The sequence below is a fragment of the Lampetra fluviatilis genome, chromosome 4, assembly GCF_964198595.1.
Source record: "Lampetra fluviatilis chromosome 4, kcLamFluv1.1, whole genome shotgun sequence".
Classification (NCBI taxonomy): Eukaryota; Metazoa; Chordata; class Hyperoartia; order Petromyzontiformes; family Petromyzontidae; genus Lampetra; species Lampetra fluviatilis.
The window spans coordinates 10,698,858-10,726,454 of NC_136278.1; the positions used below are offsets into that span (position 1 = coordinate 10,698,858).

Below are 27,597 nucleotides of genomic sequence, written 5' to 3' on the forward strand. Positions count from 1 at the left end.
ACTCTCATCATGTGGCATGGCTCTCAATGCTTATTTTCAGGAAAGTTTTATTGTAATTTGTGGTTAATTCCTTTGTGAGGGCTTTTTGTACAAAGAAGGAAACCAGACTTCCCTAAAGCAAACATCACACAAGCAAGGAGACAACGCTCAAAGATCCACACAATTGAAATCTGTACTCCCTCCTGAAGAAATGTCATTGCTGCTAAATCCAACCTTTAAGTAAACCAGTCCGGTTTCTTTAAAAGCTATTAGACAAAGCACGACAATTCCGATTTCATTTTGCAAGACACTTAAATGACAATTGGAGTTGAACAAAAGTTTCCCGCTGAGTTTCCAGGAACATGCATTATGCCAGTCTCATTATCCATGATATTGTTGTGCATTATTTAATTTCGTAATAAATGTTTAATTGTGAAGCATATTTGTGTTACTAATGTTGTATTTACACTCACAAAAGCGGATAAAAAATGGGCAATTTCAAAAAAAAATTGCACGGGAGAGACTTGATCAACAACATTAATAGGTACAACGTTCACGTGTTGAGGTTTGTTGGTTGAGCCAGTGGGCAGCCCTAGGAGTGGCCTCATGGCGAACATCTCAAACGCTCCATAATAGAGGTTTTTGGGTTAGATCGCGTAAATATAAATGCGTCGTTAAACCTACCACCACCCGACACAGCCAATTAGTAAGGTTTGTCACGTAAACAGAACATGCCATTTCGTTACTAGTACAGCACACCGGTGTGTTGGAGAGCAAAGCCACAACATTCACAATCTAAGTACGACGTTTCGCCAGTAATTACAACTAACATAATCAGGCGGACAGCCAGTCTTTAATTTTCGATTTAAAGCTTTCGTGACTGCATGGATTAATATTCTTGGTTCTTTCGGTAAAGTCACGTAGAAGGGAAATACTAAAATAATAAAAATAGAACATAATAAGATAAAGAACAGGGCTGTCGGAAAGACAGCATCCTAATGAACACTGCTAAGCTTGGAAGCGTATTTTTAAGCTGGGTCGGAGGAGGAGAGAGCCTTGACAAAGGAGTTTACATATCAACAGAGGAATTTAGCATATTGATGACAAATGCAGTCTTTAATTCTCCACTTGTGGAGGCAGTGTGCGTAGCGACTCTTTGCTGTTCTGAAACGGATGATGGAGCACCAGAGTTTTCCTGGCAGATCAAAAGCCGTCACACTGGTCGGCTATATTTTGTCGTCCTTCCCCCGCGCCTTCGATTAGCACGGTTGGCCCACGTATGGTGCAAAACAAATTCACCATGAATATGTAATGCGAGCAAGGATTGAGGGGGGCGGAGTCTGGGTCACGTGAGGAGAGGGAGGAGTTAGGGTCACGTGGGGGAGAGGATTTAGGGAGAGAACCGGAAGGGGATAGGGGAATTGAGACGGAGTGAAACGGGAGGAAGCCACGCTGGGCAGTATGGGGAGAGTGGCGCGATCGCCACGTGTTGGGAGACGTCGGCACCGTCAGCCATCGGTGTCAGGGCGAGAGGGCTAGCGGGCTGTGGAAGGCTAGCTGCAGAGCGGAGCAGCAGGGTGGCTGCAGAGCGGAGCAGCAGTGTGGCTGTGGAGTGATCGTCGGAGGAGACGCGGGCCTGAGCGAGGACGCCGTGTGAGCGAGATTATACGAACCCAAATAAAGGACAACGGAGATCGACACTGAGAAAGAGTCCTTTATTACAATACATGCGTATTCTTCATTGTCCATTGGTACAGCAGGAGATCACCGCGTGTGCCATGTCACGTTCTCATGCGAGTCATTTAACCGAACGGACTCGAGGGGTAAGCGCTGTGAGCCAATATCTACATGTTTCCTGCATTGGCACACAGAATCAGAACTTTATTTATTCTGGAGAAATCCGATGAGCTATGAAGCTCTTTTTCACAGATGTCCGGTAGGGGCAGCTCAGAAAGTTACGGCAACAAACAATATCAACAATTTTCTGGAATGCAAAGTACAGAGAAGGATAGCAAATAATGAAAAATAAATACTTGAAATAGATGAAGATTCAGTATATACACAAAAGTGTGATGTGGCCTGACCATACCTGGGCACCTTTGTCTTCCCAATGCTGATGTTCTCAAACTGCACTAGATATTCATTTAAGGCTGAGCTGATTTGAATTTGACCCAGGGCAGATTATGAGATGCCATGTGTTGTTGATATTATCCAGGGCTGGGAATTCAACCTAAGGCATTGTGATAATAAGGCAGTGTGTTCACTACACCTTGTCCTACAGTCTGAAACATTAAACAGGGGATCTCTATTTTTAACAACCATGCACACATGTAGTGTGCATGGTTGTTAAAATAATTATCACCATACGCCAGATGTTTGGCTCAAAAAACAATTTTTCCAACTCGGCAGGCAAATCTCATGTCTCATAAAATACTCTGTCATTTCGATGTGAGCACATTGAAAATTCAGCCCAGAAGCTCTTTAGTCCTATTTTCATTTAGGGACCGTCCATAAATGACGTCACGCACCTAGGGGGGGAGGGGGGGTCAGACATTTGTGACGACGTATGACGCTGATGGGGGGGTTTGGGAAATGTGACGTTACATCAAAATGCGCAACTTTAAATAAATATAGACAACACGTTCTACTTCATAAATAGACTTTTTAATAAATGTTTTCTCCTACAACATCAGAGTGCAGCGCCACATTAAATACGCACGACAATGACAATAGTTTAAAGCTATTTGAAGTATGTTTTATATTTTGGGAGGAGGGGGGGCAGAGTTTTGTGACGTCATATTCGAGGGGGGGGGGTCTGATTTTTTGTGACGCCGTGTGACGATGGGGGGGGGGGGGTAAATAATCGTCCAAAATCGCGTGACGTCATTTATGGACGACCCCTAAGTGTGCATATGTGCTGGCAGCCCCTTTCATTTTTTGTATAATAATTTAGTACAGTTACCTCTTAACGACGGTAATTGGTTCCACGAAACCAACCGGTCGTTAAGTGATTTGGTCGTTAAGCGAGTATAGGAAATACAGTACACCAAGAATTAAAAATAGATGTTTCCACTTCAAAGTGCAGCAGGCACTGAATGTAATCAATGCCCCAACGCTCATGAATGGACGTCGCTGATTGGCCGAGGCCTGGTCAGACTGTCGTTAACAGGGGAATGGTCGCTAAGCGAACACGTTGGGCTTTATGGAGGCCCGTCGTTAGGCAATTAGTCGTTAACAGGGCTGGTCGTATACACTACACTATGTACTACACTACTATAAACTACACCACTATACACTACACTATACACTACACTGTACACTACACATCGGGCTCTGGAGGCCCGCCGTAAACCGATTAATAGCCTTGCGTAATGAGAATTACGCCATTCTCATATCGCAAGGCTATCACGAAGGCGCTTGTGGTTGTCTCGCAGGCGAAGTCTGCGGTGGATTCACAGAAGGGGGACAAATCTCGCTGCGTGTAATCCCAAGTGACTAATTTGCGGTGTAATTGAGTGCCGTCACGGGATCTTTTAATGCCCGCTGTGAAGCAGGCTATGTGAGACAAGATTAATCTTGCATCTTCATGCGCACTTATTCAACTTCACACTGATTCTTAATGTATGTAGTATGTATGTTGAACTTCTTTCGCGCCGTACATAGCCAACCGTGCTAAACGGAGGTGCTTAAAGTGCTGGTTCTAGACTATGATTGGTCGAACGCTTTCGCCGTTGGAGTACCAGTTATTATTATTATGATTGTGCTTGGTTACCCATTAAAGTCTCACCGAGTCTCAAGACACTTTTTTCAGTAGGGCCCTGTCAAGTGCCTTGCAGCAGGGGTGGAATGCTGTTACTGCTGCGTGTGTGATCACCATTGAGTAAATTCCAGCTGATTTGATGTTGGGGATGTAGTTTTACATTGTGTGCGTGGTTGTGTGGGGAGCGGTAGTGTAGCGGTCAGCGCTCCGCTGCCCGACGAACTCGGCGGCCCGAGTTCGATTCCAGCTCACGGCCAACACCGGTGACCATTATCTGCACCGGTCCTGGGCGTGCAGCATCTAAAACATCGCCACTAGAGAGACAATGGCGGTCGTGCGTGTGGTTGGTGGCCTCCTTCATAGGTGCTCGCTAATGTGGCCGGTGTGGGCTTAATGAATGCAATGAATCACGCCGCACAATTATGATGGCGTTAATGATGACCATGGATTGGACCCATAGACTCACGTGACTGCACAGTAGGCCCCGCCCACCAGCGGGGTAATCAGTTCAGGGCAAAGGGCATCTGTTCAGATTGGGGTGGACGCTCTTACAAGATGCACGAATGCTCCTCAGAAGAACACTTGGTGATAAAGAGTTGCCATTCCACAACCCTCCGGTGTCCCTCGGTGGTGGAGTCACTCAATCCTCAAGAGGAGGGAAGAACACAACGCCGAGTATAGGGATACTCATTGCCTCCGAACTCAATTGTTTAACACGTAGGCTTTCGTGATCAATATCATCCATAATAGAGGTTTTTTTGGGTTAGATCGCGTAAATGTATAAATGTGTATCTGGTAAGGAATTGGCATGTTCTGTTTACGTGACAAACCTTACTAATTGGATGTGTCGGGTGGTGGTGGGTTTAACGACACATTTACACGATCGAACCCAAAAAAAACTCTTATCGTCTATTGTTGTTGTCTTTATTAACCGTTCTGTCCCCTCGTTATGATGACCGGGAGGAGAGGGATGGGGCGAGCCGGTTACACCAATAGCACTTGCCCCAACAGTCTGTTGAGGCTTCATAGCTATGTGAGAAAATTGGACAACCCGGAGGAAATCCATGTAGTGCAGGGGAAGAGAAAGCCAACTCTTCTCACTCACACAATGACAAACCTCCCCCTTTTTAGCCTGTAGCAGGCAATGGCGGAGCCAGGATTTTCAGTTAATGAGGGCAACCCCTTCAGCAATGAAAAATGATAGGAGTTGTTAGTAAGTAAGGAGTTGTTTGTAAGTAAAGACTTGTCCCTTGCTTTTCATTCGGCGCGTGTGCGGCGATGGCGCAGCCATCGATCGAAGGTCGAATTCGAACCGTGTGTGATCGGCATCGCGCTCGCTGAAGGTGAATGCCTTCAGGGAAGTCGTGAACTGTATACGCAACTGCGCACAATTCTGTGAGTCACTTATAACTGCTTTGCCGTTACTTATTGCCAATTATGGACTCAAACTATTTTCCTATCATCTCATAGAGTCCCTGGCACCTAATAATATGCTACGCAGTGGCGGTCGCAAAATGCCGATTTATTACTCATAAACCCCAATGATCCAATAGAAATTAGGGATTTCGATCGGATCATTGGGGGGGCACATGCCACCCCCCCCTCCCCGGCTCCGCCAGTGGTACCAGGTAGTTGGGGCAAGTGCTGTTGGCTAATAGCACTCATGGAGGTCATCACGGCCGGCGAGGGAGCAGGGTATGGCCAGCACCAACTACGCTCGGCAACCTTTTTTCTCCCCAGTGCTGCTGTTTTACACACACTGTGCCACATACCTATTCAAGGCCTAGTCAACCCAGTGAGCTATGTTAGGATGGCAGCCACACTATTATGGCGCCGTTGTGGTGAGATGTTAACTACCTCGCCTGGTGTACAGGAGGTCGTGGGGTCGATCCTGCCACTGACGCCTGTATAGTTGGAGATTGCGTGTTCTCCCTGTAATCGTGTGGATTTGTATCAAGGTCCTCCGGTTCTTTCCCCTCCACATTTAGAATCGTGCGTTTTGAGCCTTTGGCTGCTATACATTTCCACGTAATAAGCCACTTCGTTGAGCTATTATTTGTGGCCTGATCACTTCTGAAAAAGAGCTACGTAGCATAGTGGGCCTTACCTGGAAAATACTTTATATATATACATAGTTTTAGTTAATTATCCCGTGCCACGCAGTGCATCCTATAGAGGGTTGCAAACCGGGGCTGCTGCAATGCCCTTCTGTTGTTGCTTTGGAGATGTCAAGTATTCATTACGGAGGCCACAGAGTAATGCGATTGTTTACTGCAGAGCTTCAGGAATTCGTTTTGTAAAAAAAATGAAATTTTGCTCTCAAACATTAACTTTTCATAAGTGATATTGAACTGAGACTGGTCTGTTTAGGTGCCTCATTTCTAAACACACTGGTTTTTTATTCGTTTAGCAATGGTATTAGGATATGAGAGTGATAATAATCATTAAAAGGCAAGGAAATATATCTCCATTCTGAAATTAACATAGTTATAGCACCCATCTCTATTGATGACCCTGAGGTGGCAGTGGAAATTCCACATTCTCTTGGTGGGAAGACAGCCGCTCCAAGAGAGGACCGCTGTTGATAACAAATTATTCCTTTATATGGGAAAGCTTGACACCGCTACCTTTTGATGTTAATAGATGCTCACTAACAACAGTAGGTGGGCCAACATTGTAGGATAAAATCGGGATCCCTTTGAGATATATGATAAAATAAATGAAAATAATTCGTTAGAATAATGACACATTTAGCAATAAAAAATACATTCCACAATATAACAATCATGTGAGATATTATTGGTTCTTTCGGTAAAGTACGTATTGTTTTATATATTTTTATATTTATTTTTTATTTTATTATTTCCCTTCTACGTGATTTTACCGAAAGAACCAAGAATATCAATCCCTGAAGTCACGAAAGCTTTAAATCGAAAATCATGTGAGAGTTAAAATTCGTTGTGTTCTTACTTACAGTAGCATTGGGTGGAATTTATATTTGTAGCCATGAGCCAATCTATAAAATTCAACATTCCTATGACAGGAGCTCGTTTCCATAGAACAACCATTGTTGATTTCCTACGAATGAGTACCCATTTTAACAATTGATGAATGATGGGCAGATTCCAGCATGCGGCCAGGACTCTAGCGCATGACCTTATTGTGAGCCGAGCACATTAGCCAACAATGCCACTCAGCCAGATTTTATTTTTAAAAAAAGAATTGAGATTGCAAGAGTTAAGTACGGTCCCTTTTGAGAAAAGCAAGCAGGGCTGAGTCAGATCCATCCAGCATGCTTAATGACTTGGATGAATTGAATTCAGCTCGCTAGCCCACAAGTCAATTTGAAAAGTTGTCAAAGTTGGAAAGAAATGGGAAATTATAGAAAGTTACACTTTTGGTAATGGCTTCATTTTTCAAAGTATGGCTTTGCACCACAATTGAGGTAACAAATGCGAATAGAGGATTAATTAACATGACCTGTTTTGTGCCCATGCTGTGCACGAGGTGCGATGTGGAATATTTTAAGAGTGGCACGCATTCATACTCTGCTGTTAATGGGTGCCCACCAGATGAACACTTGATTAATTGTGCTGCTACGTTGGGAATTAAACATCGTTTGAGAAAATTTGTTTTACGTTCACCCATATAAATCCCACATGAACTCCTCAAAAGGCAATTTCAATGTGCCTTTGCCATTACTATATTGCATCAATATTTGCGAAGGTTTGATGGGTTATTAGCGGTTTAACAAATGCGGAACATTTACTCACTAATGAATTTAAATTGCTTTGAATTTAGGAGCAGATGTTTCACTTTAACTTCATCTTAATGTTGTATTTATATAAAAAAAAGCACAATAAAAACATAATTGACTCTGAATTCACACTTCTGTGACTGGATGTGTCAGTGTATTTACACCTGCACAAAGTTGTAAGGAATCTAGAGCTGCTTTATAAACTAATTATAGACATTAACTGATTTGGAGAGGAAAAAACAATGCATTTCAACGAACCATTTCAATGTGCTGTATGCCTCTGTCTATTCCCCAGACCTCTGGAACGTGTGACATTTTCTTAGGCTGGCCAATGCTTTGAGGGGACTGATTTGTAGCGGGTGAAATGTTGTATGCTAATGTAATAACACGCTGGAGACGGCTTGTAGAATCGGTCCTTTTATTTCACTTCTTGCAGTTCACAAACACTCCCCATTGCTGGCAGGCAACGGGAAGCAGGCAGACAGCCACCAGAGACACACCGCCACGTGGCACCCGGAGCCCCACTCGCGCGTGGCCCCTCTCTCTCTTCGTTCCGTGTCTGACCCCGTGTCTCTCCTCTCTCCCCTTATTTAATGCCTGGGTCACGTGGTACACTCCAGCCAATCCTCAATAGCCTGCGCCGAATGTTCCAGATCCCCCATCAACTCCCGGGACCACGCCCCTGACTTGTCTTCCCATTGGCTGAGGCCAAGACCAGCGAAACCAATCACCTAGCTGACATCCCGTGATCACGCCGAGGCCATGCTCCCAGGCTCTCCCCCCATTGGCTGTAAAGCGGGACCGGCAAAGCCGATCACCACGTGAATCCGACATAGGCTCTAATTACACTAACATTAGAGCGCTGAGCCATCAATGCCGAGATTGTGGATTAAAACCCCAGATCTAACATGATGAAACAAGTCAGTTTCTTAACTATTGTGAAAGTGATGGCCTTAGCCTAGTAATCAATGTCTGAAATTTTAATTTTCGAGTGGTTTTGTGTGTGTGTGTGTAGGCAACGGATCTTACTGACATAACTCAACCGTTCTGTTTCTCTTTGGTTCTTTCGGTAGAGTCACGTAGAAAGAAAATGAATTAAATAATAGAATACGACGTTTCGATTGCAACACAAGCAATCGTCATCAGATAGAAAACAAACCTAGTAAACTTAGAAATACAATGCAATACAACACAGAGTCGGCTAACACAACAGTCAACACCCCCCCTGGTTGATTACGTTCTTCCAAAGATTGCTCAATTTGAGAGAGAGGCAAAACACAGACACGGAGACACACAAGCAGAGATAGACAACACAGAGACACACAGAGAGAGACACACACACAGAGACACAACGCCTCTGTGTCGAGGCCTTAAATAGAGAGAGAGGGGGGGGGCAGAGAGAGAGGGGGGGGGGGGTAGAGAAATTAGAATGTCAATGAGAGAGTTGTGTGGAAATCCACCCCATAGCGGCCAGGGGAGAGAAAGAGCAAATGGACCTACACAAGCCTGGCAAATTCTAGAGAGATAAATAGGAAGTTTGAGAAAACAAACTTAGTAAAATTTTGGAAATGTAATGCAATGCAACACAGAGAGTCGGTTAACAAACAGTTAACGCATGTGTAAATCTTAGTCCTCAGAGCTGGATTATGAAATACCTCAATTGTACTCTATCGCTCGTGCAATCATTTGTGGCCAGGCCAGAGGATCAACTCTCTACACTTTAGAGAATAAACTTTCTACGATAGAGAATCTCATTTAATTATGGGTTGGCTGAAACCTAGAAATGGAATCAGGATCTCAGTGGAGCTGGCTCAGACAAAAGCCACCATCCACCAGCAGTGTAAATGTCAATAAAGTAAAACTGTCCCCTTCACCATCCGTTGGGCCACTGTTGGCAACCATAAGCGAGGAGTGGACTTTTCACATTGCTACGGCAGGTGCGAGTATAATGTTGCTGACAACTCTTGGTTTCACACAAAGTACATACTCACTTCATTGACTTCAGAAGGATGAGGGGATTAGTCGACTACTAATTGGTATTTGAACCAGCAGGCTTCTGTCTCGCTTGTTGCATGATACTAATGCGTGTTTATTTTGCCTTTTTAACTTTCAGATTACAACCCACCGTCGCCTCCATCAGGCAGTGGGTTCCATCGCTACATGATCTTCATTTTCAACGAACCCGTGGATCAGACGATCAGCCTGACACCCTCCGAGAAAGCCTCCAGAGGTCAGAGCGCACGTGTCTGAGGGGTCGTGTCTGCCCTCCCTTCCCATGTGTCACTCTGAATGTGGTGTGGCTGAGCCACGGTGGCGAGATGCTTTCTGCCTCGCCTGATATGCAGGAAGTCGTGAGTTTGATCCCATCCCTGACGCCTGTATATTTGGGGTTTGCATGTTCTCCCCGTGGTCGCGTGGATTTTTCTTCCAGGTCCTCCGGTTCTACGCTTCACATTAAGAAACATGCATTTAGAGTATTTGGCTGCTACTATAGATGTTCACATGATAAACCACTTTGTTGAGCTACCATTTGTGGCCAGGTCGCTTCTGATGAAGAGCTATATAGCTTAGTGGGCCTTACATGGTAAAATAGAAAATAGTTTAGTTAATTTCGTGTCCATCAAACCTCTAGAGTCAAAGTCTAATTGAAATTAAGTGGTGTAGAAATCCAAACAAAAATGGCAATTTTTAACATAAATGTCAATTCTTATCGCACATAGGATATCATGCAGGATAAAATATGCGGTTTAATCACAATAGCCACCATAACTGTATGGTATTCTAGATGAAATAAACAAATCTGCTTGGCCATTTTTATTGACTTAAAAAGTTGCTTGACTGTTTAAGTAACAATCCTAATGTCAAGAATAAAATACCATAATAGGGCCCTTGGTTGAATTTGAGTGCTATATTAAGAGTATAAAGCAATGGAAAAATATTTTGAGAGAAAACTAAATTCAGATTTCTCCACTATCTCAAAAGCAGTCCCAGAAAGTTCGATTCTAGGCCTGCATCTATTCTCATTCACATTCATGATCTCGGTTCAAAGTTAACCCACTCAGAAATGTACTTCTTTGATAAAGTTATTAATATCCACACACCTGCCTATTTGGCTGATAATGTACAAGCAAGATCAGACGTAGGTTTCGGTAACATTATCAAAATATGCACACTCAAAATGCCACAAAGGAATATTAAATTCGCGTTCGGTTTCTTTTTTTGCTAAGAAATTGTCCCTCAATAATCCACTCAGCTCGTAGCATCCTCACTCTCACCAGCACCAGATGGCAAAAATTTGTTTGTTAACCTTTTCTCTCGGTCGGAGGGATCGCTATATCGTTGAGCGGAAGGTTTGGTCTCCTCGTGTGGACTTGCTCCTGATTTGACCCTCTTATTCCATCTCGCCATTTATGCCGTCACTCTTTCCTTGCTCTTTGATATTTTAGCGTATTCCCTTGATCCTCCTTTCGTTATTCTTGCATCGCCTCTTCTTTCCTAGGGGACTCCATGTACCCTGGTGCTTTGCTCTTCTTGTTATTGTTGAAACTGAAAATAGAAAAACAACTAGAAACTATATTCATGGTTCTTTCGGTAAAGTCAGGTAGAAGGGAAATAATAAAATAATATTAATATAAAACAATAAAAATTCTCACGACCTTTCGACTGCAACACAAGCAATCATCATCAGGTGTGAAATCCACAGCAAGAAAATTTGAAAAAAGAACCAAGATTATGAATCCCTGCAGTCACGAAAGCTTTAAATCAAAACTAGAAACTACTAAGTTTATTTTACCAAGTAAGGGCCACTGAGCTATATAACTATTTCTCAAAAGCGAGCTGCCCACAAGTGTTAGCTCAACGAAGTGGTTAATCACGTGGCAATTCATAGTCGCAGCCAAATACTCTAAACGCATGTTTCTAAATGTGGAGGGGACAACTGGAAGAACCGGAGAAAAATCCACGTGACCACGGGGAGAACATGAAAACTCCAAATATATAGGCATCAGAGTCGGGATGGAACCCACGACCTCCTGTATATCAGGCAAGATAGTCAACATCCCACCACCGTGGTGCCCCAAATTACACTCTGCTCACAGCATTGCCCTGAATAACTTAGATCATATTATTAACTCTGCCTCTTGCTTCATTCTAAACGAGGGTCACTCCATTCATAAACTGTTCCCAAGTCGAAGTCAGACTACCTCCACTGCCCTGCTGGAGAGATATTAATTGTCTGTGTTTGTATAAAAAAAAATTTGTCGTTCAACTTAACTGATTTCAATAAATACAATTTACGCTGTCCATACCTGGAATAATCTGCCATCAAACCCACAGCTAAAGTCCATTCCCTCTCAATTGGCATTTTATGACAAATTAGATGCTCTTCTTGGAAAGTTTGACGTGCAATTTATTTATTATCTTCTTATTATCTTCTTCTTATTTTATTTTATTTATTATCGCATTGCTACTTCACTTGATCGTATTTGTGCAATTTCTTTTTGAAAGCATAATGTTCGTAATTGCTGGTAGGGATGCGATCTGTGTCTTTGTTTACTGTGACTTGTTTTGGCACGACCCGTTTCTCTGTGCTCACTTTGATGATCTTATTCTATTGCTGAAGTGCGACTGAGCCGCTTGTAGATCTCAAAGCTATGTTTAGGTCTAAACTGCTCTTCTTATGTAATAATGATCGTAATTACTTTACTTACTCATGGAAGCCACAAGGACTGTTCTTTCCTGATGGGTCCTGTATTTGGTGTATATTTTAAAATGTTGTCTGCCAATCACTGGGTGTTTATTATTCAAGTGGGAGGAGAAACCAAAGCTCCCGGAAAAAAAAACCCACGCATGTGAAGGGGAAACGCTCTATCCCCGTACAGATGGACACATATGTAGGTTAGACCACTTGCCTCACTGCCTTCTCCTGGCAAGCCAGGGTATGACATCTTAACGCCCACGGGAAGGGAGTTTTACAACATTTGTTGGTGATCCACCAACTCTCGCTGCCTCCACATTGCTGGATTACAGGCCAAGTGCATGGCCAACACCGCCACCCATTGTCACACATTGACCCAGGTCCCCCTTGCAAAGGAGACTCGTCCTCTCAATAGGTTGCTACTTAATAAAGTGAATCAGTTGTTTTATAAACGGGGGGGGGGGGGGATGGCTTTGAATTTGATGTCCACATTGAAGTGTAACTCTCAAGCTTGTTATTGTGAGTCACATGCTCTCACCATAGTTCCACCTGTACAGGTGGAATTTTAAATGTACTTAAGCCCACACTAATGGGCGTGCGGGGGGTTGTAAAGTACAACACTGCCGTCGAGCATTGCAACCGCATGGCTCGACGATTATGCACCCGCTGAATGAATGAAGTACGTATCTATGCACATGCACACATACACGCACGCAGAACACACATATGCTATGCCGAATTCGATTATCTTAATGCTTTTAGTTGGTTATACTAATAACGCGCGTTATGCAACCAAGTGCACTTCACAGCAGCACCCACGCATGGAAGTGCTTCTTTAGTCCACACCGAGCCAGGGAAACCCCTCCCGAGAGGCCAGCAAAAAATAAAACCACGTCTTCGGCTTTCCGGAGGAACTCACACCTGACTGCAGCATCACACAAAGCCAAAGATTCCCCATATAGCCTTTAACATACTGTTGGGGCAAGTGCTATTAGCGAGCACCTATGAATGCCAGCAAGGTACACTAAGGGGTGGGTGGCCAGCATTACGCCCAGCTGCCTTTATCTCCCTAAAGGGGATGTTTACACCCCGCACCAGGTAATCATTTTTTAGTCTGAGTTGACCTCGGGGAGGCTCAGAAAATTGTCACTTGTGTAGTGGGTCAGGAACCAGAGGAGAACGTAGGTGAGGCAACACAATATGTATTTAACTACACTGAATACAAGGTCCATAACACACAGGGGTAACGGCCCCTTTCACCCGATACCTAAGGAGGCATGGCCTCCGAGCTACACTGCCTCCTAACACTGGGACCACGCTAGCTCTGAGCCCTCCAGCTCGGGGCCTAGGGGAGGCCACGCTGACCCGACCGTCCCAAGGTCTCCAGGTCTTGACCGCTCTTCCTCACTGAGCTCCGGCCCTTAGAAGGACAGCGGAGATTGGGGTCCAGGGTCCTATCTTCAGCTCCGTCTTCGGTCTTCAGCTTGGAGATGATTGAGCAGGACCCTTCAGAGGTCCGGCTTTTATACAGGTCCGTGACTTGCTCCGCCCTAGCCACGCCTCCCTTCCAGAACCTTCTGGAAGGTGACCCAGGAATCGTTTTCCCAGGGATTGGCGTTGGCCCCTTGGGCCTAGGTCACTAACACTGGCGTGACCTCGCTTCTGCCCCCTGTTGACGAGAAGGGGGGGCTACCCACTAACAACATGGGGAGTGCCGATTAATACCTCGACACTTGTATTGGCCATGAGTGGGAATTGAACTCAGGTCGCCGGGTTCGTAGCACAGCGAACTTACCACCGCACCACCGCAGCATCACAGCCATACTCACACCCAGCCATGCCGCCACACAGATTCTCATCACCTCAAATCCTGGTCGTGGAGTTCGACTCAGCCAATCATCACTCTATGGGGTTGGTCAATAAAGTATCACTTTGAGAGGTAGTCAAAAAGGGGTGCCCCATGGATGTGCTTGCCCCCATCATAGGAATGTGGAATTTTTACCACTTGCCCAAGCATGTAAACAGGATATGAGTACCATCCTAATACTAATTGAAGCAATAAATGATCTTGGCTTGTTTGAGTGTGAATGTAGAATAGTTGCACATCCGTCTGCTGTCTCTGTATTGTGTTTAGGGTCGTATTATAAGGTAGTATGAAATTAAGGAGAAGTTAATGTTCCACTTTCAATACGGAGGGACACACATGGGTCAGTACTTACGTGTTGGCATTTACAAAGAAGTTACCATCAAGCGTATCTTGTATGCTTATACCGTTTATAAACCATCACAATGTAAAATGCGCTACAACATGGCAACATGAGGTGGTGAGAGTTCGTGGTAGGTTGTGAGAATGTTGCTTCGTTCACGTTTTACTAACCTGGAACGACGTAGAATCTCGTTTACATTTAATGAATTCCTCGTTTAGATTGTGTTTTGTTGAGATTATATTTCTGGTTAACATTTCCCTCTGAAATGAGAATTTAGTTATTCTTGATATTTTAATGCAATGTTTGTACCAGTTTTGCTGCTTGTGGATTTTGCGTTGCTGTTTGTGGTTTTTTTTGCTCTATTAGATCGTGTTACCCGGCTCTCCCTTTCAACTCTTTCAGTCAGTACACACGTAGATCGGTTATTACTCACCCAGCGTATTGTACCAGACAGTCTCAATCTGCATTTCGCATTGGTGTGAATTCCCAGCTTCAGCTACCGTCGTCTTATTAAGCGTGTGCACGGTGGGGTCACGGCGCAGTGCATTTACAAATCTGATCCTTGGTGGCCATGAGTAAAAAAAAGCTGCGCCACGATTTGCCACATACACTACTGTGCTGCGACGCCTCGTATCTGTAAAACGGACACGATCAGCGCAAACTTTCCTGCTCGCTTCCCTTGTGGTCTCCGTGCGTTTTCAGGAGTGGAAATGTTTACGTTGGAGGTGGAGGAGGAGGCGTCGTGACACTGGCAACTCTTCTTCTTAATATTGTGGTGTGAGTCTGTGGTTGAGTGTTTGACGTGTGGATTTGGGACGGAGGAACGATCTTTTTTTGCCAAGCGGAGGTGCAACTTGTCGTACGCACAGCTGCCGAGTCGCCGGGGATGTGGGCTGGGAATGACAGGGCGTCCCCGATGCTCGGTGCGGTGTGCGGAACTGGCGCTCGTTGCATGGGTCTGCTATCTTTCGGGTGCCGCTCCTTCATCCTTCAGCAGCAGGTGTCATATTAAGCAGTTGTTTGCGCGGGGATGCTGCCACAGCAGTGTGATGGTTAGCAGCACCGCTGAACTTGCAATGCAGAGATCGCCGGTTGGACTCCATCATCGTGCCGACGCAGCAGCTGAAGCAACGGTGCCAAGAGCCTTAAATCCCCCACAGCACATCTCTGCCACCCATCAGTATATAATTGGGTTTACCGCAGTTATAGTCGATCGGCCGGTCACTCTTGTGTGGTGGGGTAAAGTGTGGGTGCACCCACCCCACCTCTCTCCCCAGACGTGTGGCTAGCGTGAAAAAGGAAGGCACTCTCCAGAGCTAACCCTAGTGGAGGCCCTTCTGCCAGCAGTGACGTGCGTAAGACATTTCAGAGGCTGCACCTTTACATCCCGGTGGTGAGATGTTAACTCCCTCGTCTGGTATGGAGGAGGTCGTGGGTTTGATCCTGACCCCGACGCCTGCTGTATATCCCCGTGGATATTTTTTTCCGCGTCCTCCAGTTTTTCCCTCAACGTTTAGAAACATGCATTTAGAATATTTGGCTGCTACAATAAATGTCCATGCAATAAACCACTTCCTTGAGCTATAATTTGTGGCCAAGTCGCTTGTGTAAAATATGCTAATAGCTCGGTGAGCTTTACCTGGTAAAATAAAAATCGTTTATTCTTTTAAAATAAAGTTTTTTTTGTGATTTACTTAGCTTTTCCTATACTTTGCACTCATGTCGTCTTTTTTTACACGCTTTTATTTAACTCACTGTCTGTTGTTGTTGTCGTTGTTGTCGTATCCTCAAATCTTGTAACTCAATTTTAACCCACTTCCCAATGTGGTATCGACTGCAAACTTCGTATACTTATGTCATACTGATGACAACACTATATTCTATCATTAAAAATAAAACATATATTTTAAAACATTATGTTCATATGTTATGTTTTGCCTTGGCTATAATTGTCCACGCTCAACTAACGTTGACTGTAAATCACCACGGCCCATTACGTTATGGCAAGCTTTGGGGCCACTTCCTGGAGTCGTGGAGTTCTGCCATTACGAGTAGGGTACATTTCATTAAAGCGTGTTTTAAAAAAAGTATTTTTAAACATTACTTATTTAATCTTGATTTCCCACCTGATGACGGATGCTTGTGTTGCGCCCGAAACGTCGTGATTTATTTTATTTAATTTTTATACCTACGTGACTTTACCGAAAGAACCAAAGAGTATACTTATTTCATGTTTGTTGTTGCAGCTCTCTGACTCTTCCCTCTTACTGGACATCTCTAAGCTAAGAGCTGTGTAGCTCATCGGATGCCTCCAGTCTAAATAAACATTCTGATTCCACCTCTTGCGACCCATCTCACTCGACTCTCCTGCACGCATGCCCCCTCCGCTCCAGCACACAGGGGTGTCTGTCGAAGCCCCCAGTCACCCTCCACTCAGTGTGGAGGTGCCTCCATCTCCTCCACTTCTCCTATTGTCAGGAACTCCAGACATCCCGTGCTGTTGACTCCCTGTCCCTGTTCATTTCTCGGCTAGAGAAACCTTCCTCTTTTCGTCTGTCTCTGACTGCCCGCCTCTTTTTCAAAAGAAATGTTCCCGCTATCACATTTACACACTTATACATAAATACAAATTCTATTTTGTTTGTATGTTTCATCTAGCTCATGTCACTCGCTTTAGAGGTGCATTGGTATATAACTCAAATAGAAATCGTGACGCAGGTGTCAAGAGCGTAAGATGTAATTTTGAACCGTGATTTGTTGCATTGCCGACAGAATTCATCGGTTTGTCTTCAAAGTAGCTTCACGATTTCTTGTAAACGCTGGTTGTGTTGTCATCGTTTCTATTATTCACAAGTTTATATTCTGATTCATGCAGCAAACTTAATTGCAAGCACAGCATGACACCATGTGTCCTTAACCAGCGGTTTTTTTTGTGTGAAATGCATTACATTGACAATGTTACGTGCCCCTAAAAGCTCTCAATGCCGATTATTTTATTTGTTGTTCCATCTAGATTTCGCTGGCAGCCAGTTGTCACACGCTGGCTATCGGTGGGCATTGTTGTTAAGGTTTTTGTTTTGAGTTGCAGGTGTTCGTTTCAGCATGAACCATTGTGACATAGTTTTACTAGGGGGAGAAAATAAAACCTCAGGTCAGCAAGAGTTTAATTCGCAATTGTATTAATGTAATAATAGTTTAATAGAAGTCAAAATGTACAAGCACTTTACACTGCCGATCTCGATTGTTGGTCCTCGGCCAGTGGTATAATCCCAGAGAAATATTCTCTTCGTCGCATGGCTGATGTTGCTGTAGAGCAACAGCTGTAATTCTACATTGAGGTGGTCAGGTCAAATGATTGCGTTAGGATTGGCGGAGTGGTGAATCATCACTGTGACGATGCCGCTTCCTCCGTATTTGCGAATTGGGCGTTGAGTCGCTGGACATTCCATAGTCTGTTCTGGGTAACCACATTCACCGCACACCAGAGATTTGTTTAATTTCTCATTAGTGCATCAAGATCAGCATCTGCTGATGCCATGGTTTGTGTCCAGATGTGGTTTAGAGTCGTGGCCCCTTAAGCTTTGTAGAAGATCTAAACCAGGGCTCTTCTGCATCGTTGGGCCTTCACAAGGTGATTGTGACTTCTTGTGCACTCCATTTGGCTTTTTTTTTGTGGTACGGTTCGACCATTCTTTATTGACAGGGACAGGCAGAGAGAGAGGAGAGGGGTGGGATGGAGTCTTCTCTCCACTCCCCTTTACACCATGAACTCGTAGGGAATGGGCTCCAGCAGCTCCGGTGTGCTGTTCTTGGTGCTGACGAAGTGAGCCACACGAGGCTGGGCTGGCTGGCGTTTCAGGGTCACCCACTCGCCCGCCAGCTTCGCCTTATCCTTCTTGAGCTCGTTCTCCTTGACGCGCTTGAGGAAGCTGTCGCGGCTCTTCGAGTGCTTCACGTGCTCAATGCGCACGTTGATTCGCTTGGCTAGGACCTTGCCCTTGACCTGCTTGTTGAAGATGACTCCAACCGCGTGCTGCGTAATGTTGAACACACGGCCCGTCTTGCCGTGGTAGCACTTGTGCGGCATGCCCTGCTGCCCCGTGCCTGTTCCCTTGATGTCAACTATGTCCCCCTTCTTGTAGATTTTCATTTACGTTGAAAGTGGGATAGGGCCATGCTTGCGGAAGGACCTGGCAAACATGTACCGGGTCCCCCGGCGCTTGCCATGTGTCTTGCCCATGTTTCCTGCGTCGCCTCTCGCTCAGCCGCAAGATGGAGGCGAGTGGCTTTCCAAGCATCATCACCAGGGTTGAAGTCGCATTGTCAGAGGTTAAGTGCGTGGATCCAAGAGGGCTTGCTGCACGAATTAAAACGGTGATGGTGGTGGCAAGGGACGTTGTTGAGATCCTGGCGCATGGGGAGACGTACACTTTCCACATATCGCTGGACTTCCCGGAAGGTTGCGGCATAACAGAAAGTCTAGTGGCAACTTTCCAGAGGAAGACTTTTCACAGAGTGGTACAAAGTCAATTCCCCACCGTGAGCACTTGAACGGTGGTGCCACACGCCCAGGTAATAAGCTGAGCAGTCAAAACTTGGTTGGCATTTTTAAATAAGTCTCCACGATTCATACATCTAAACAGCAACATCACCGTGCACAGGTTAGCAAAGGACAGGGACCAGGCTGTGTATTCGTTGTAAATAAATGTCTGTGGGTATTCAGTGCTCTAATTTGTTCCCTTTTAATTTCCGTTGCACCTGGAGGGGCTTTCCATGTGTTCATCCCTCTTGAGGATCGCATGTCAAGGCGTATGTGTGCCCTTGTTAGGAGCAGGTTCCATGTTTGAACTTTGAACCTGCCTTGTTAGTGTTTTCACAACATGCAGCGCAGAACTGCTGTGGTAAGCATGAACTAACAAAGCAGCTCGCATCCAAACAGAATGTGCCATTTCATTTACACAATGTCAGACTCGGCAGATTCTACGCACGGCAGGACAAAAATGTCTCGTAACGGTCAAAGATGCTCACCTCCTGTCGTGGCTCTCGGTCAGATGCCTGGCAAATGACTACAACTGCACGCGTGCACGTATATTAATGTACGCCCTTTGCAGAGAGTATCATGTGACTGTGCTATGTGTATGGAGTGGCAGTGTAGTGCTTAGTATCCTTCACTACTATCCCAGCGATCTCGGTTTCATCCCCGAATAAACACGTCAGTGGCAAGTGGTATCCGAACTAGCCCAGGTCACCTCCAAATTGACCTGGTCAGTTCCCTGCATTGGTGATTCATGAACCAGTTTTGCCAGCCCTTGCTTGCCATTGTAGAGGATGCGTAAGTCTATATCAGCCAGAATCTGCTGTTTACGTTTCACGGGCAAACCTTTTTCACCGTGATTGGACCACATTCAACATTCGGCAAAGCTGCAGTCGGCAGGGCCCAATATGCGGGGGCTAGGGTCTAGTTGGATGTGTAGCCCCGGCAGTTTGTCCATGAGCTAGCAGAGCACTTCTTCGACACGCTCAGCAAAGCAACGCAGTGCAATATGGATCCATCTAAATGCGTGGTGGATAATTTCCCAGTGATAGGAATGTGGGAAAATGTCCTTTTCATTAACCGTGCCCACGGCTGTGTAAGACGTGAGCTCTCCAGGAACAAAGATGTTCTGGCATGGTACCGATCCGCCACTTCCCCTTGTGCTGTGCCGGCCTTCATAGGTGCTCGCTAACAGCACTTGCCCCAGCAGTCTCTTCAGGATATGGTGGAGAGGTCTTTGTTTTATCCACTTGCGTGCTTTGAGCAAATTAACAATCTGAATTTCTGCAGCACCTAAATGCAACGGCATCTCACAGCGCCTGTACAGAGAAAAATGAGGCAGCGTGCTTACGCGTTCGGCACCCTCATTAAACCTTTTAAAGATCGTGCATATTTTACGGAAGTTTTTTTTTCTCCCTCCCAACGGATTGTCCACATAGCCTTGACCCCATTTGCCTTCCACAGCACCGGCACAAGCCCCAGCCGCAGTGCCGCCCTCGAAACGGTGCAGTCGTCGGGACCGCGCGTCAGCATGGGGGGGCGCATATTAAGCCCGGAGCCGCCTTCGTTAAAGATCGTTGGCCGCGCTTTTGTGCCTCGTGCGTTTCATTACGGCGCGAGAAACCTGCCGAGTAGAGTCAAACAAAGCAAAGTGCTTCGAAGTCGCGAGCTCTTGTTCGCAACTTTTCTGTGCATCCTTGAAAGCGGGGATGGTAATTAGGTTTCATTGCGCTGACTTTTTTCTCCCTCTGCTTTAATAATATATGAAGCGTTTGACATTTTGCGTGCCATAGAGAACATTGTTTTTACTTGTTTTGCGCTCAGTGGAAAAGTTTAGGGTGTTTTGTCATTCATGCAAAGTGTGGCGGCAGTGCACATCTCTGTTCATTGCCTGAGGCTTGTGGAAGAAAAATTCCCACATTCCCGTCGTAGTGGCCAAGTCACGAAATAAATTGAGGGCTTGTACGTGGAAATTATTGAATTTATTAAACTCGCACCTCAAACGTATGCCAGGACGTTTCAGCGATCGTTTTCACGGAGATGCAATTGCAAGCCTGAAATTTCACGTTCTCTCTGGTGAAGGATGAAGGGTTACATCAATCGCTGACCACGAATGTCACCCTGTATATTTCACGTGCTCAAACCACAGCGCCACCCATCCCAGATTATTGCTTTTGTTTACGTTTGCAAAAAAAATAAGACTGTTTTCAATATTTCTTGGAAGGTGCCCGAAAAAAAGAGGTAGTCTGGTTGTGTCTTGCCTCACGGCAGATGGGGAGCGTACGTTCACAGGAAGTTCCTGTTTTTTTATGCTAATGTTGGTCACGTGACCAGGAAGTGACGATGTTAGATTTCCACTGTACCACGCGGGCGTCAGCCATTACACAGATAAGTCAAGATGGCGGCACGCATCGCATCTCAGTGAGACCACAGCCACACTTGTCCATTGTGGGAGCTTAAGAAGCATTATCTGTAAGTTGTTTATATTCCTATAATATTGGAAATGCTGTTGTAATGTTGGAATGACCGTTTTAGCAATGTAAATGCCTTTATGGTGCCGTTAAGTTGTTGTAGTAAATACGAGGCCTAGTTAGTAACGAAGCCTGTGACTTTCCTTATTGTGGATGTTACTTGTGATTTAGTAGGTCGAGTCAGACTTGTGCCTATGTTGCGATCCTGAGGGTGATGACGAAGTATCTTATCCACAGTTTAGTGTTAAGTGTAATGCTGTATATTTGGGGTGCAGTGGGATGAATACACTATGTGCCTGTATGCAACGCACCAGCTTGTGCCTTTGTCTAGTTGTTCAGGGGTAATGTGGGGGCCTGGTCTTTCCAGGATCTATTGTTATCTGAGACAATGTTCTGATGCTGTGATGTTCATTGTGTGGGTGTTTCCGAATTATAACAGATGCTGTATCTGTGTTTTCTCACCAGTTTTAACTATTACAATCAATAAATGACGATCGGAGTTGGACGGTCATCCTGGCTCCGAGGGTTTATTGAACACATGGTTATCTACTCGACTAGCGGTGCAACGCAGCGCACGGTGAGGCCGAGATAGTAAAAAGATATTCTTCTTAAAGCTCCCAAGAAGTGCTGCAGCCAGCCCTGCAGCAGTAAAAAGATACTCTTCTTAAAGTTCCCAAGAAGTCCTGCAGCCAGCTCTGCAGTCAGCTCTGCAGCCAGCCCTGCAGCCAGCTCTGCAGCCAGCCCTGCAGCCAGCCCTGCAGTCAGCTCTGCAGCCAGCTCTGCAGCCAGCCCTGCAACCAGCTCTGCAGCCAGCTCTGCAGTCAGCTCTGCAGCCAGCCCTGCAGCCAGCCCTGCAGTCAGCTCTGCAGCCAGCTCTGCAGCCAGCCCTGCAGTCAGCCTGCAACAAGCAAGGAGCTCTGCAACGAGTCTACATTAAAATCGTGCTGCAAGCATCGCAGCATGGAAAGCCACAGTTCAGCAGAGAGAGATGCTGAAGAAGGTGAACCAAGCAATCCAGGATCTCCCATCCTGCCTCAAGAGGACCAAGGGAGTTCAAGGCCCCAGAGGGAGGTCAGGTTGACGCAACGGGCCTTGGAAAGCTATGAAGCTGAGAAACAGGACCTTGATGCCAGGATACAACGGACATGGAACCGGGTTGAAGCAGATTTATCTGAAGCTTCAAATGCCTCAGACACAGTGGCCTCATTTCAGCGGGCCATCCAGCGAGTGAATGTGAGCAGCTCAAGCTACAAGCTCCTGGCAAATAAATACATCTCGCTCCTGATGAAGGTGAAAACAGATGAGGGCATTGAGGGAGTGCGCAGACAAGAGCACTTCCTCGAACTGCTCGATGATAATGTGCAGGCAGTGATACAAGATGCAATGGACCGTGTGGAGGGCTTAAGAGAGACACGATCTCAGCACTCTGTCTCATCCAGGTCCACCACAAAATCTAAAGCCTCAGCACACTCAAAGACATCATCTACTAGTATGGCAGCAGCTCAGGCACGCGCAGCAGCAGAAGCAGCAAACGCCCGTATTGCCTACATGGCTGAAGAGGAAGCCATGCTAATTGAAAAGGCCCACATACAAGAAGAAGCAAGTATAGCAACTGCTGCCGCATGGAGGAAAGCAGAGCAAGAAAGTATATTAGCAACTGCTGCCACACGAGAGCAAGAGAGTATATTAGTGGCTACTGCTGCATGGAAGAAAGCAGAGCTTGAAGAGCAAGAGAGTATATTAGTGGCTACCGCCACGCGGAAGAACATTGAGCTGGATGCTAAGTTAAGCACCCTACAACTCAAAAGGGAAGCAGCTGCTGCAATGGCCCAGGCAGAGGTGCTCGAGGCAGCAGCCAACCTGGATAAGGAAGAGAATTGGAGTGAGTTTGGTACTCAGATACCTGTCAAGGACCGTGATCAACTCACCAGAAAAAATATTTTGGACTGGTCTGAACAATGCATCAATGCTCCTCCACCAAACGATACTGAACAAAGGGTGGACGTTCAGGCATCGCCATCTCCACACCGAATGAACATGAATGCTGTCTACAGGAATGGTGGAAATGCATATCCTGCCCTGGCAGTTAGTCGCCAACTCAGCGTCGCGCACGTGGGGTCAGACGTGGATGCACCAAGTCAGACCCACATTCCAGACAGTCACATAAAGGGATCCAGCCAACGTGATCGAAACCCTTTGGGCCCACAGTCCAACGCCATCGCAAATGACGGCATGCTAGGCAATACAGCCAATAATGCCGCCTCACAAGCGCCAGTATGGACACACCCTGGATCAGCAGGAATAGGAGACTTTGCTAGGTACCTGGCTCACCGCGAACTAATCAACACAAGACTCGTTAAGTTTTATGACCACTCTGAGAACTATCGAGCCTGGAGATCTACCTTCAGGAATGCAATCCGAAATGCAGACATCTCTGCAAGTGAAGAACTCGACCTGTTGGTGAAATGGTTAGGAAATGAATCTGCAGAATACGCAAAGAGGATCCGGTCAGCAAACATTTACGACCCCGCCTCAAGCCTGCATGCGGTGTGGGAGAGGCTCGAGGAGTGCTATGGTAGCCCAGAAACCATTGAGAAGGCTCTCTTCAAGAAGTTGCAGAACTTTCCAAAAATCTCTGGTCGAGACAATAAAAGGTTACGGGAGCTTGGAGATCTTTTGATGGAGCTTGAATCAGCCCAGGCTGATCCCTACTTACCAGGTCTCATTTTCTTGAATACCTACCATGGCGTGAACCCCATCGTAGAGAAATTGCCATTTGACGTGCAGGAAAAATGGAGAACAGCGGGTTCAAGATACAAGTCAGAGCATCAGGTTGCATTCCCCCCATTCTCTTTTTTCTCAAAGTTTATCCGCAACCTGGCTAAGACTAGAAATGACCCGAGTTTCATGTTTGGCACCACGGGGATTTCCAGTCCAGATCTCCCAAAAATGGAAAGGACAACGGCGAAACGAGGAACAGCGAGAGTGCCAATTTCCGTACACAAGACTGAGGTCTCTCCTGCGACATTCGCAAACTCCGTCCAGGCAACCACCACAAAGAAAAAGATAGAGGATCCAGAGAAGCAATGCCCATTGCATGATCAACCTCACTCCCTCCAGAAATGCCGTGAGTTCAGGAGGAAGCCATTGGAAGAGCGGAAGAACATGCTGAAAGAATTTGGAGTGTGCTTCAAATGCTGTGCTTCTACTAACCACCTTGCAAGGAATTGCAAGGCAGATATCAAGTGCGAGGAATGTGGCAGCGACAAACATGCAACTGCTCTGCACACATTTTACTCGAAACCCAGTAGCACTAAGGCTTCCGATCCCGAAGCAGAGCACGGCGGGGAGCAAGGCGAGACCGCCGCACTCACTTCGTCAATCACAACCAAATGCACAGAAGTCTGTGGAGAAGGCTTCAAAGGAAGATCTTGCTCAAAGATATGCCTCGTCCGAGTCTATCCCAAAGGACATCCTGAAAGGGCAGTAAGGATGTACGCCATAATGGACGACCAGAGCAACAGGTCTTTGGCAAGGTCAGAGTTCTTTGATCAGCTGAGTGTAGGTGGGAATTCCTTTCCATACACGCTCAGAACATGCTCAGGACTGATGGAGACAGCGGGAAGAAGAGCGAGCGGCCTCATGGTGGAAACCATAGATAGCACCATGAAGCTAGCCCTTCGTATGGTGACAGAGTGCAACGAGATACCGGACGACAGGAGTGAGATTCCCACGCCCGAAGTTGCACGTCACCACCCACACCTGAAACCCATAGCAGAGTTCATCCCGCCATTGGATCACGCGGCACAGATTTTACTTCTGCTCGGCAGGGACATGCTGAGAGTCCACAAGGTTTGCGACCAACGCAATGGACCTCACGACGCTCCCTACGCCCAGAGACTCGATCTAGGATGGGTCATCGTGGGTGACGTTTGTCTCGATGGGACCCACAAACCAGACCACATTAGCACATTCAGAACGAGTGTGCTCACGAATGGACGCACGTCGCTCTTCAAACCGTGCCCCAACCACTTCACGCTGAAAGAGAAACTCGGCGAGAGAAGTCAAGGCTGTACCGTGCAGACTTACGAAGAAACCACCATGACTTCGCTTGTACATCCACCGTCTTCGTTGGAGTTTGTTCCTCCACGTTTCTCCAAGCCAGTCCTGACTGACGGGAAGAAGACTAAGGTGAAGCCGCTGCTCGTCGCTCTGCTGGTGGTCGTGGCGGTGGTCGCTGTGACCGTGGCCTCTCCGTTCCTCGACTCGGAGCTATCGTCCGAGTGGGAATTCTGGAAGGAGTTCCACGGCAAGGCCCCACAACCGGAACATACCATCTCAAGGCTCGAGCTGTGTGGAGCCATTCTTGCTACAGAGGTGGCGGAACTGATCTTAGACGAATTTGGCGTCAAACTGGACGCGGTCAAGTTCTACACGGACAGTAAGGTCGTACTAGGCTACATAAACAACCAAACCAGAAGGTTCTACACCTACATCAGCAACCGGGTGGAGCGCATCAGGAGATCGACGCAGCCGGAGCAATGGAATTACGTTCCAACTGACCAGAATCCAGCAGAACTCGCAACTAGGTCCATCCCTGCATCTCTGCTGAATCAAACCATCTGGCTGACGGGTCCAGCGTTCCTGTTATGACGTGACGTTGGCCCATGTACTACCAAGGAGACCTTTGGACTCTTAGAGCCCGAGTCCGACAAGGAGATTCGTCCTCTAGTGACAACTTTCATAACAAATGTGCGACCAAGAAGTCCACTGAGTCCACACCATTTTGAACATTTCTCGAAATGGACGATGCTCGTGCGAGCGATAGCACATTTAACGCATATTGCAGACTGCTTCCATCGCCCAATGAGAGGCACCACTGGTAGCTGCAATGGATGGCATCACTGCACAGTGCCACACACTGAAGACGAGCTTTCCATGCTATGTGATGTCGGGTCCACACGGCTCTCTCACGAGGTCTTGACCACTCTCATGGCCGAAGTCTCAGCCATAATTAACTCAAGACCCCTGATCCCCGTCTCAACCGACCCGGAGTCACAATTCATCTTGACTCCTGCTACACTTCTTACCCAGAAGACAGATGTGCTCACAGCACCTACCGAGGAGGCCAGCACTGCAGACCTCTACAGACGTCAATGGAGACAAGTGCAGAGCTTCGCGAACACGTTCTGGCGTCGCTGGAAAAACGAGTACCTTACGACACTCCAAGTGCGCAACAAGTGGCAGTCTAATAGACCAGACATCCAAGAAGGCGACCTCGTCCTACTGAAGGACAACCAAGCCAAACGGAATGAGTGGCCAATAGGCCGCATCCTCAAGTCGATTCCAAGTGCCGATGGAAAAGTTTGAAAGGTCGAGGTTATGATTGCGAAGCAAGGAGTCGCAAGAACTTTCATCAGGCCCATAGTCGAGATAGTACTACTTCTCTCTCGCAAAGATATGGACAAATAAGTCGACCCATTGAAGTTGTTATACACTTGTTTATGAGATAGGAAATAAATGGTGGTATCTCCTAGATACCAGACGGGGAGTGTCTTGCCTCACGGCAGATGGGGAGTGTACGTTCACAGGAAGTTCCTGTTTTTTTATGCTAATGTTGGTCACGTGACCAGGAAGTGACGATGTTAGATTTCCACTGTACCACGCGGGCGTCAGCCATTACACAGATAAGTCAAGATGGCGGCATGCATCGCATCTCAGTGAGACCACAGCCGCACTTGTCCATTGTGGGAGCTTAAGAAGCATTATCTGTAAGTTGTTTATATTCCTATAATATTGGAAATGCTGTTGTAATGTTGGAATGACCGTTATAGCAATGTAAATGCCTTTATGGTGCCGTTAAGTTGTTGTAGTAAATACGAGGCCTAGTTAGTAACGAAGCCTGTGACTTTCCTTATTGTGGATGTTACTTGTGATTTAGTAGGTCGAGTCAGACTTGTGCCTATGTTGCGATCCTGAGAGTGATGACGAAGTATCTTATCCACAGTTTAGTGTTAAGTGTAATGCTATACATTTGGGGTGCAGTGGGATGAATACACTATGTGCCTGTATGCAACACACCAGCTTGTGCCTTTGTCTAGTTGTTCAGGGGTAATGTGGGGGCCTGGTCCTTCCAGGATCTATTGTTATCTGAGACAATGTTCTGATGCTGTGGTGTTCATTGTGTGGGTGT

The 27,597-nt window shown here is 46.2% G+C and overlaps 1 protein-coding gene and 1 pseudogene across 1 annotated transcript in view; one reads left to right on the forward strand and one right to left on the reverse strand.

Moving 5' to 3' along the window:
• Positions 1–27,597, forward strand: part of PEBP4 (phosphatidylethanolamine binding protein 4) — a 282,010-nt gene that overhangs the window by 193,017 nt on the left and 61,396 nt on the right. Inside the window, exon 6 of the mRNA XM_078855533.1 lies at positions 9,610–9,726. Coding sequence (XP_078711659.1) covers positions 9,610–9,726 — 117 coding nt within the window. The remainder of the gene's footprint in view (positions 1–9,609; positions 9,727–27,597) is intronic.
• Positions 18,063–18,679, reverse strand: LOC144931288 (large ribosomal subunit protein eL21 pseudogene; annotated as a pseudogene).